Genomic DNA, 12623 nt, shown 5'->3' on the forward strand with positions numbered 1-12623 from the left:
AAAAACAGAGGTTTTATAAATTGAAATTAGACCTTTTCTCGAACGGGACACAATATCCAGGATTCAAAAAAGGAAAAAAACAATAAGATGATGATTTTTATAACTTTCACGGTCTATTGAATAAAAAGGAGCACAGGAAATCGTCATTTTTATGACGATTTCTTATGACGATTTTTATTGAATAAAAAGGAGCACAGGAAATCGTCATCTTTATGACGATAGGAAATCGTCAAACAACATGAAATCGTCATCTTTATCTAAACAAATTACAATTTTCATTGTTGCTGTTGGATGGCAAACTTAAATTTTAAAAGAAAAGTATTCTTGTCAAGATTTTTGACGTATCATTATGGTTAAGGCCTCAATTTACGGCATTATCATCAAAATGTTGATTTATCAAGAGTTACAGATCAATGTCCAACAGATGAAAGAAGATTTATTTATAGGGACAGAGTTACATCTTAAAGCAAAAAATCCTTTTTAAATGGTTATGGTAACACTTTGGTATATTTAAGGTTATATGAATTCAACTTGACTATTTATATGCAAAGAAAAGTTATTTACTATGACTAGTTCTTACTTTGGACTTAGTCCAAAAGCATCCTTGCGAGCTAATCCTTATGGGGGATTTCAACCTTAACCTGCTGGATCAAAATTCTGCTTCGGCTGCAGTTTTTTTGTCAATGATGCTTTCTGCGGGAACTCTACCTTCAGTTTGTATACCAACCCGAGTTACTGAGATGCATGCATCACTTATTGATAATATTTTTTCGTCACTAGATGTCTTAGATAATTCGGTGATGATTAGTGATATTTCTGATCATTTCCCTGCTATTTCACGATATAGGACTGCTAATCGATCGCAGTGTAAAGCTTCGCCATCTAATCTCCCATTTTTCCGTTTTGGTGTCAGTGAGATCAGTCTACTTAAATCTCGTTTGACTGATCAGCCTTGGGATAGTTTGGATTCTGAATCTGATTTTAACCGCTCTTTTGATTTCTTTTATGATTCAGTAAAAGATGGTATCCTAGAAGTTTGCCACCGGAATGCAAAGCCTCATACCTCGAAAAGGAGAGTACTGCTGAATCCGTGGATGACTCCAGGTCTCCATAAAAGCTGTAAAAGGAAAAATTATCTGTGGAAACTATACAAGGCTTCGTCATCTGCTTCTCATCATCAGCGGTTCAAGACTTATAGGAATATATTTAATTCTCTGTGTCGGAAGGCCAAGTCTCAGTATTATCACAGGAAATTTTCTGAGTGTGGAAAGGATGTTGGGGAGACATGGAAAATTATTAATTCTGTACTTAAACCTACTACCCCTCCACCTTCAGTTCCAACAACGCTGATAGTTGACTGTAATATTGTCCAAGGAGAAGAAAATGTTCAGCTAGAGCTTAGGTCCTATTTTGGTAATTTAAGAAAAACGACTGCTTCATCTGTGAGCTCTAGAACTCCTCGTTGCGATTTCAGAGCCTATCTTGGACCCCCATGTTTAAAGTCAATGGTCTTGAACCCTGTTTCTGAGTTCGAGGTAGCTCGGATCGTAAATGCACTTAAAGGTTCATCGTCTTCAGGGCCAGACAGAATTCCTACAAGGGTTATCCGTGCCGTTCTTCCTGCTATTCTGTCACCATTGACTAAGCTTGTCAATCTGTCTTTCGTGAATGGAATTTTCCCTGAATCACTCAAGCGAGCTAAGGTTATAGTACTGTATAAAGGTGGGTCCCGGCGTGATCCTGCTAATTATAGGCCAATTTCTCTTCTATCTGTTTTCAGCAAAATTTTTGAGAAGGCTATGCTATCCAGGCTTCTTAGTTTTCTGGATGTCAAATATTTTTTCCATGATTTCCAGTTTGGATTCCGAGCGAATCACTCTACAGAGCATGTTTGTGCACCTCTCTTGAATTTCATTCATTCGGCAATAGATTTTTGTCTTATCCCGGCAGCTTTATTTTTGGATGTTTGTAAAGCTTTTGATTCTTTGACTCATCAGATTCTTCTTTGGAAATTATTGCATATTGGTATAAGATCAAGTGTTTTCTCTTGGTTTGAATCATATCTTTCTGTTAGACTCATTTCAATTGATCCGCTTTTCCAGAGCCCTTCTGAAGTAGAATATGGTGTCCCCCAGGGATCTGTTCTTGGCCCCGTTTTATTTCTGATTTATTTCAATGATCTTGTTTCAGCAGTCAAGAACACCAGTCCTCTAGTATGCTGCAATCTTTGTCATCCGGATGGTCCTTTGTTTCCCAATGCTACTTCTAATGAAGATTGCCTCGTTGCTTTTGCTGACGAAAGCACTTTTGGGACTTTAGGGAGGACGGAATGTGATGTCAGATCTAATCTGGTGGCAATATTTGAGAGAGTAATTTCATGGTTTGAGGCGAATTACTTGGCCTTGAATGTTACCAAGTCACATTTTCTTATTTTTTTCTCGAATTGGTGTAGCTTTCGCTCAACTGACACAGCTTCATGTGTCACAAGGCTCCTTGTACAGAACAAAGAATCGGCTGGTCCGGTATCTTGGTATCCTGTTTGATGAGAACCTGTCGTTTAGACACAATATAGCCATGATTAGAGTTAAGGTTTCACGGAGTTTGGGCGTCATTCGAAAACTCAAACACACCTTTCCTAGATCTATACTGAAGCTTCTTTTTTTCTGCCTTGTCCAGTCATGTGTCTCTTATTGCCCCATAGTATGGATGTCTACTTTTCCTTCTACACTGCGGTCGCTTTCTGTCATGTATTATAAAAAACCGCGTCTGGTTATTGACACCAACTGTTCTTCACCAAGACCGCTTCTAAATCTACAGTCTATCTACATTCTTTCTTGTGCTTCTTTTGTTTTTCATCAGCTTCATGGCAATCTTCCAAAATCTCTTCAAAAAACTCCTCAGTTTATTTCTGATTCAGCTCCATATAACCTTCGTTCGTCACATAGTATCTGCAGTCCTCCTACTCCCATTGTGCGGTCAGATTTCAATCCCCTCATCGCTTGTCATCAGGTTTGGAACTCCCTGCCTTACTCAGTACAGAAATACCACTCGATTGGCACTTTCAAGAGGATTCTTAAGGACCATTTAGTTAACAATAAAACTGAATAATATTTTTTTTTTTTTTTTTTTTTTTTTTATATTTTTTTTTTGTGGAGTTGATGTCCCCTGAATGTTTAGTTTTGTTTTATGGTGGTCTTCTCTGCGCTATTACTCCCTGACCTCAGGTATGACTATCAATATTTATTGCTGAAACTTGTATAGTTCACTAAGGAGTAGCATTCATGAAGACGGTTTAAATTTTATTGCTTTCGCACCATTTTATTACAGTCCAATAATTATAAGCCTTATGACTGATTTAACCCATAAACCTCAATTTTGCTACCTAGCCTCAGAAATAAGCAGAGCTGATTGAATTGGAATTTATATAGTTTTAAATACAAGCTTAAAAGGGCTGTACATGGCTTAAGTTTTGATTTTTTAATATTTTGGATAAGAGTTATGAATAATATCGTAACAGCTTTTATGATGTTGGTTTTACCTGACAATACACATAATTCTGTTTCGACGATAGGGATTCGCTTATAGTAATAATAATATAATTTTTTTTTTTTTTTTTTTTTTTTTTTTTTTTTTTTTTTTTTTTTTTTTGAGTATTTTTAATATAATTAATAAATTTGGTTTATTTATTCTAATTTTTTCTATAGTTTCCAGTTTATCTATATTTTCTTTTCTTCTCCTTCATATGTGAGTAAGTGATCATTTTAAATTTTCTTTTGTTTTTATCTCTGAGTATGTAATTCATATGTCGTCCCTCTTTGTACAGGCCAATGAGCCTTTGAGGGATTAATAACATGTAATATTATATGTGTATTTTTTTTTTTTTAAATATATTTTCACCAATGTGGTCTCGAAGTCTGAGACAACACTAGCTGTACGTTATGTAGTTGTTTTTAGCTTCCATTTAGGTTACTTCCACACTTCAGGTTCTTTTTTGTAGTGTATATATCTACTCTCTTTAAACGAGCAATAGTTGTTCATGTATACATTTATTTTTCTCGGAGACAGCTTCATATTTTTTTGGGGAAAATCGAACCATCAATAGTCGTAATGTTTTTAGCTTTAAATAGGCCGGACAAATTTATCACACAATTAATTTAGTGGCATATCCATCAAAAACCACTGAAGGTGATTCTGAACCACCTTCACATGGACAAAAGTATTTTTTAGACCCCGATGAAGCTGTTGTAGAACGCCTCGCACATCCTTTAAATTATGGAATCTCTTGTAACCTAATGGATCTCTTGGAAGAAATTTTGCTAGACACAAACAACTATGCCAAAGGTTACAAGAAAGGTAAGTGGAGGATGATGTAAATCAAATTGCTGCTTCACTGGAAAAACAGCTTTCAATGGTGCAGCTCATTTTCGCTCTGCCAGATGATAACGATTATAGACGGTTCAGCCCTCATGTACGTAATAAAGTATGCGCTGTTTTTACTCTTCGTGTGGAGCCCGTTACCTACCCATTGTTTTATCCAGCTGGAGCGTCAGGATGGATAGTGGACAATCCACTTCAAAGCCTTCAAACACCTTATGCAAGTCGTCCAAATCTAACACTGCTTGAACACGGCTTGTCGACGCAAATATTCGTGTTTAGTGTGATCGCATCTAATGAATAAAATTGAACTAAACAACTATTATGGCCGAAAACTACATAGGTGTTACAAGACTTCTCAACGAATTAGCTTCGGAACAGAATGCAGTCGTTGGAGAAAGAGTAATACTACCGTCGGCACTCATTGGATCAACAAAGAAATTTGAGTTTTTGGGCGAAACGATATGGAATGAACAACATTGAGACCTACAAAATGACCAAAACTTAGAATTTATAAATTCTAGTGAGTAAGTCGCTACTGTAGAAAGCAAGGCCGTACCCAGAGGGGGTTAGGGGGGGGGGGGTTTGACCCCCCCCCCCCTGAAATGCTTGTCTGACTCGTAAAAACGTAACAAAATGGATATATACAAATTTTGTATGCGTTTCTTGAGTTTTTTTTTTTGTGTAAATCCCCCTCTCCCCGAAATTGTTTTTGATTAAAACCCCCTCCGAAAAAAAATCCTGGGTACGGCCTTGGGAGAAAGTATGTATTGCCTTGCGCAAGGAATTTGTTTTTGTTTATCCACTGGCTGATAATTATTCCCGTATGTTTTTGTCTTCCTGTTTTCTTCATATGTTTGTTCTTCGTCATTCTGTACGTTTTATTTTCAAACAAAAATAAGTACATCTAGGTTTAGAAGACATGGGAAAAGAAGTTTATTGAATTTATTCGGTTGGCTTTGGAAGAGTTTTCATTTGTTTAAAAAATATACACTAAACATACAGATGGACTTTTATCTGTTTGTTTTTTGTGTAGCCAAAAATTAACTGTAATAAAAGCTTTTGATGTTAATGAAAGCTTCATTCAACTCCTTAAGCAATTAATACTTGGGTTTTGTCCACTTCAAAATTATTCGCAATAAAAAGGCAGAAACAGAATCTTTATTTTAAAGTAATAAAAAATGACTGCTTATCAACCAAAATGTCAAGGTTTAAGGGATAGTAAAAATTACAGTTTTTATGCCTCAATTTGAAATAAATATTTGAATTAGTTAGTTGTTATCTGATTCCTTTATAGACTTCTTTAAACATAATATCGAAGGTTTTTCTTTTAACGTCAAGGCCTAATGAATATTAAAAACAATTTTATAACGCGTCAATTAAAGCCCTATTATTTGAATTCTGCGAGTTTTTATTATGATAAATTCATTAGGCCTAATGGGATAGAGCTTTAAAACTAAAACAATAAGATAAGATAAAAGAAAAGTACAAGATTTTAGTTATTGAGATATTTTATGCTACAAAGTAAAATTGAAGATATCAGGTCAGTGACTATGACTTTATAGATTAAAATTGATTACAAACAAAAAGCCTTGCATTGCATGAAATTTAAACTTCGTCAACCAATGATTTTGAGACAGAAAACGTCAGGAAGTTATAGTTAGGTATACCTAATTCATTAGGCAATAAAGACAATAAAAAAGAATACCATGTAAGTAAATGCATATATATATATATATATATATATATATATATATATATATATATATATATATATATATATATATATATATATATATATATATATGTATATATATACATATATATATATATATATATATATATATATATATATATATATGTATGTATATACATATATATAAATATATATATATTTTGGGGTCAGCCCCCGAATGGGCTTTTACTAGCCCCAAACAGACCGCCAGAAAGCACAACCTTTGGCCATCCTCTTATTCTTATATTTGGTAAAGAGATACCGAGGATTGTCCTGTGGAAAATTCCTCTGGTAAATGGTGAACAAGTCTTTCTCAGCCTTTCGAAGTGCCAACGTTTCAGAACCAAATTTACGACTTGCCTCGAATATTCTAATCTTAGTTTGAAGACATATTTTCCTATTCTTCCAAAGGTTTCTTTAACTGTGCAACCGCACAATCTATCTTTGGAATTTTACTCCTTACACCTTCACTGCATTCACCATCGTTACTAATATTACTGCCCAGGAAGGTAAAGCTGTCCATTTTAATATTTTATCGTATCTTTTGGGATTTACCCAAACATTCCAAAGAGGGTATGGGGTTCCCCAAAATCTTTTAGAAACCATTGCCAACGCGGTTACATCGTACCGTTTTGGTACAAATTAGAGATCCTGGTTCAAATTGTTACTTTCAGACGAAAAAAAATTTCAGTAATGATAAAATATATAAAATTAGAAATTTCTGGCACATTTCAGTACATTTTGATTGTATTCACCAGGTTATATTTCACTTATTTGAACTTTTCCTCCACTCAGTTCTAAGAAATATAAGCGAAAGAACAAGGATGTTTCATCGAACACAAACTTGACACACAAGAAAATCTCTACAATTTCAAATTAATCATCATACGAGGGAATGATGCCTAAGATCGGTATATGAATCAGGGTGAACAAAAGTCGCTTGATTTTCAATTTATTATAGTAATTTTGTCGGTTAAATGGAAATTCACATAGAATGTTATAATTGTGCCACAAAAAATATTTTATGGTACGATTTGTCAAGAAAAGTGGTTTAATTTACCTTAAATAGTTGGTAAGGCCGGAAATTACTCATCTTTTTTCAAATTTCCAGCAGTGCGCGAGTTAATATTAATAACAATTTATAAAACAACAATTATGGACCTGAATTAGAACCTGGAATTTAGTTGTGTATCTTATTATATGATATGGCCTTATTATATGATCTTATTTATATGGGCCGTATCAAGGAATTGTTTTCGGGGAGGGGGGTTACAAAAGATGTTTTTTGGGGGGAGGGGTTTGACGAAAAAACGCATAAAAATTTGTTTATATTCATTTTTGCTACGTTTTTTACGAGTCGGACAAACATTTCAGGGGGGGGGGGGTTCAAACCCCCTGAATACGGCATTTCATGTATATTCTGTGTATATTTGATTCTGGTAACATTTAACAGTAATGTGTTTCATGGAAATCCAGGTTCTCTCAAGTAGGAATTTCACGTTACTTTTAAAACTAAACTGTAATTTTTAGAACTTGGTATACTCTATGTAACAGAAACATATTGCCTTTGATATTTGGAATTATAATTTATAGGTGACAAGCATGGCATGCTCGTTCTGGAGTTTTCACTTAGACGTGAGGCAAGTTTCTACTTACTCGACTTTTATATTCCTTCAGTCATTTTTGTTTTTGTGTCCTGGGTTGGACTCTGGTACGGAAGCCATAATGCTGAAGCTGCTAGATTCAGGCTCGGTAAGTTCCTCAGGTTTCCTTTCATTTATAAAATAATAAAAAACAAAATTCTCAACAGAAGTTTTTCAAATAAAATTAAATAGCAATATTAAAACTTCAGATAAACAGAAATACAGCCCTATAATAATTAACACTTAAAAAATATAAATGAAACCCAAAACGAGCAGAAAGGGAAATAAATACTCAGATTCGTCCCAAAAACAACAGACGCTGATATAGGTGAATAAATAAATCCTGAAACAAGTTAAAATTATTATAAATACTAGACACAGAACTTAAAATGAGAAAAAAAATAATTCAAAACAAGAATTGGACAACTGCCCCCTCCACTTAAACGGTAAACATTCTTAAGTTTATTCAAACCTTCGATAAAGTCTATAAAGCCCTCCAACGCTCGAACGTTGCATCTAACTAGCTGGAGAGCATGTCAAACGATAGCATTAGAAAAGAAAAAAAATCCTTGCATATATTTTTTACGGAGGTTATTATTGTGATTATCAAACAGTTCGAGGTAAGGAACTGTTTTTTCTCCCCAGGGGCGAAAAACATTTTTCCCCAGGGGTGATTGTATCGAACCAGTGGTCTTAAAATATTGGGATAGGACTCATTTAAACAGAGATCGTCTGATCAAAATTCTATGAAAGCCATTTCGTTCAGCATAGTTGAAAGGCCAAATAACCCTTTGGATGCCTTTGGATATATTATGACTCCCCACAGCCCCTGGGGAAAGGGCTTTAAGTTTTAAAATTTTCCCTTTGTTTACGTATAGTATTTGTTGTTGTGAAGCATGTATACATTTTTCAGATGGGGGGGGGGGGACGAATTTTCTGCTGGGGGATTTTCCAGGGGGAAAACTTTACATGGAGAGGGAAGTTTCTAGGGGGTGAATGTTTCATGGGAAATTTTACACAGGGAGAATTTGCCAGAATTCGTATACGAATTTCTACTTATGTCTTGCTTTCTCTTTGCCGACTCAATTTTACGCATGGAGATGTTAAGGGTAATTGCCCTGGGTAAGTTTTAACCAGGATTTAATGGCCTAGAAAATATATCCGTGGAGAGGAGGGATTTTTCCGTGGAGGTTTATCCAGATTTCCTGGCAATATTTAAATTACAATAAGAAGTTAAATAAAAAAAGCTTTTTCAACTGAAAATAAGGACCAACATTAAAATTTAAAAAGAATAGAAACTATTGCGTATATGAGGGGGGTTGCTTCTCCTCTAAACCTCAAAGCTCTTTGCGCTAGAGTTTGAATTTTGTCTCAATTCTCTAAGACCGACTCCTGAAATACAAGGTTCTTTTAATTAGAAAACTAAGAAGCTTTTTTTAAAAGTTCCCAAAAAATGTTAGTGTAAGAAGCGAGGTGTTGAGGGGGAGCAACCCCCCCTCATCCACGTAATAGTTTCTGTTCGCCTCAAGTTTTAATGTTGCTCCTTAATTTCAGTTGAAAAACTTGTTTTATTTTAGTTTAATAATTTATAGAGACAGCCGTCAAACAATAAGCACTGCAAACAACAGATAAGAAAAAACAAAATAAAAATAAAAAAGGAATAAAAAGGGAAAAACATATATCAAGTAATTATAAACTGAGCTCACACAAACAACAAAAAATAACAAAATTCTCCATATATTGTATACTTAAGACTATCAACTAAGTTTATACCAAATAATTGTAAACTGAGCTCACACAAACAGCAAAAAATAACAAAATTCTACATAGATTGTAACCAATTTTAAAACTATCACAAGACACATTAGTGCTTCGTATGAAACTATTATGAAATAAAATAAATAAAGAACTTCATATCGAATAATCATACTTCAAAATCAAATAATCAAACTTCATCACTATTAATTCAAACTTCATACGTAATAACTTTAAACTACGCATACATAATAAGAGATAGTAACAAAATAATAATAATGATAATAATAATAATAATAACAATAATAAAAAAATTACAGCTCTCAACAAATTTGACGTATTAGCAGCGGGTACCAAGGGCTGTTAACAATCTTTGCATTGTGCTTTTTTCCAATTTAAAGTAAAATTACAATTTTTTTCTGTTGAAGTATGGAGCGGTATTAAAACTTCAAACGAACAGAAATAATTCCGTATTTAAGGGGGGTCGCCTCCTCTTCAGTACCTCACTCTTCACATTATTTTTTTTAGAACTTTTAAAGAAGCTTCTTATTCTAATTAAACTCTCCTTGTGTTTTTGAAGTCGTTCTTAAAGAATTGGGGAAAAAAGTCAAAATTTAGCGTAAAGAGTGATGTATTAAGGAAGAGGCAATCCCCTAGTATACGGAATAGTTTTCTTTCGTTTTAAGTTTTAACGTTGCTGCTTACTCTGTGATAAAAAGCTTGTTTATTTTTATTTAATTTCTGTTAATTTTTCAAATAATACCGAGATCTTCAGCTCCTCTCTATAAAAAATTCCTTCCTTTTTTGGAAAATTCCTCCAAGTAAAACAATTCCCGAAGTAAAATACCCCCCCCCCCCCGGAAAATTCCTGAATAATTCGTCTTCGCTGAAAATCTCCCCAGAAAATTTCTTGCAGGCGATCCTACTAGAAAAGTTCTCCTTAGTATACTTTCAATTGAAAAAGACTTTAGTTTGTGATAATTTTCGGATCCTGCCGAAAATCCCCCTCCGTTGAACATTTTTCCTGGACACCCCACATCAAGTGGAAAGTTAGGAATTTTCCATGGAGAATTTCTTCCGTGGGATTCTTCCATAAAGAATTTTCACACCTAGATTCTCTCCCCCCACACGGAAAAATCTTCGAGAATATCCCATCCCCGCTGAAATGTTTCCCTGGAATAACTAAACCTCTAGAATTGTGTCAACTAAGACAAATTAAGGCAAATATAAAGAATATTGCATAGGAATTCTGGCAAATTCCCCCAGTGCAAAATTTTTCCTGGAAAAGCAGCCCACAGAAACATCCTTTCTTGAAATATATCACCGTCGAAAATATTTCCAAACAGAATCCCCCCCTCCCCGAAAAAATGTCTGTATACTTCAAAATAACAAATACTACAGGTAAATAATGGGCCAATTTTGTACCTTACAGCCATTTTCCCACGAACTGTCGGGATTATGTTATCCCCAAAGCCATAGTTATTGGACCTTTCAACTATGCTGAACAAAACGGTTTTTTTGAAAACTTTAATTGGAATGCTTTCGGGAAAAAAGAGGCACGACAGGGCGTCTAGTTGCCCCCAAATATATTTGGTCCATTTAAAAGTCCACAAGAACTTTTCATTTCCAGTCAAACCAACCCTCTCTCGATCTCTCAGGATTAATGGTTCGATACGACTATCCCTAGTGAAAATGATAATAATAATAATAATAAAAATAATAATTAAACAACAGCAACAAATAAACACGCATTTGCTACCTTTCTTCTGGCAAAATATTAAAAATTATACATTTTCTTTATAAGAGCTTGAAACCTCTACAGTAGGGTTCTCCGATATGCTGAATCTGATGGTCTGATGGTTGAGGGTGTTTTCCCCATTTTCAAAATTGAGTAGATTTTTTCAGGATCATAATATTTGATGGGTAACATTAAACTTGATGAATTTCATAGATTTGGTATCGGCTAAAAAGTTCAATTCTTTTGATATATCTATTGTTATCAAAACTCCATTTTTATCTTGTTTGTAGAGTTTCGGTTACTATTGAATCTTGTTGCTCCTTGCTATTAGTTCGTTACGACGAACTGTTTAATGAAGACATATCTTCCTAAGGGTCAGCTACTTCAAACCTCTGAGCTATCCTAGAATTTTTGGACCATAGAGAGCATTGAAGTAGGTATTTGGCGAACCTAAAAAGCATAAAAGGGTTTTTCTTTTAGCAGGCTTAGTAAAACCACTGCAGTATTTGTGTCCCCTTATCCCCCCTTACCCCTTCCAAAAAATCCAATAAAATTACTGTAATACTTAGTTGTGGGCACGTTAATATTACCAAAAATTTGTTACATGGTAAATTAGGAATTAGATGTATATTAAGTCATGGAATGTAGCTGTATATTCTACCACATATTAAATAAAAAAACAAGCTTTTTCAACTGAAAGTAAGGAGCAATATTAAAGCTTAAAACGACCAGAAATTATTGCGTAAATGAGGGGTTTGCACATCCTCAAAATCTTACTCTTTACGCTAAAGATTTTTACTACTTTTGAAAAAAAGCTTCTTATTGTTCAATTGAAACGAACAATGTTTTGGGAGTTGCTCTTAAAAAATTGGAAAAATTTCAAAATTTAGCGTAAAGAGGGAGGTGTTGGGGAGGAGCAACTCTCCGCATATACGAAATAATTTCTGCTTGTTTTAAGTTTTAATGTTGCTCCTTACTTTCAGTTGAAAAAGCTTGTTTTTCTTATTTAAATTCTGAGGGTTTTTTAAGTAATACCAGGAAATCTGGGTGCACCTCCGTGGATAAATTGCCTCCTGCCAAGGGATGTATTCACTAGAGAATTCAATTCTGGTGAAAATTTACCCCGAACAATTACACTTAACATCTCCACGCGTAAAATTGAGTCGGAAAAGAGAAAGCAAAACATAAAAATAATTTCGTATAGGAATCCGGACAAATTCCCCTAGTGTAAAATTACCCATGAAAAATTCACTCCCTGGATACCTCCCTCCCCCTGAAAAATTATTCCCGTGGAAAAACTCACCAGCTGAAAATTCCCTCCCGCCTCGAAAAATGTATTCATACTTCCCAATAACAAATACTATACGTAAACAATAGG

General features: G+C 34.5%; 1 protein-coding gene across 1 annotated transcript in view; it reads left to right on the plus strand.

Annotated features, from left to right (window-relative positions):
- Positions 1–12623, plus strand: part of LOC148939195 (pH-sensitive chloride channel 2-like) — a 98492-nt gene that overhangs the window by 66010 nt on the left and 19859 nt on the right. The window contains exon 6 of the mRNA XM_089106742.1: positions 7703–7861. Within this exon, the coding sequence (XP_088962868.1) occupies positions 7703–7861 (159 nt within the window). The remainder of the gene's footprint in view (positions 1–7702; positions 7862–12623) is intronic.

This window comes from Artemia sp. Qi Xiang Cuo, chromosome 21 (assembly GCF_049724085.1).
Source record: "Artemia sp. Qi Xiang Cuo chromosome 21, ASM4972408v1, whole genome shotgun sequence".
Classification (NCBI taxonomy): Eukaryota; Metazoa; Arthropoda; class Branchiopoda; order Anostraca; family Artemiidae; genus Artemia; species Artemia sp. Qi Xiang Cuo.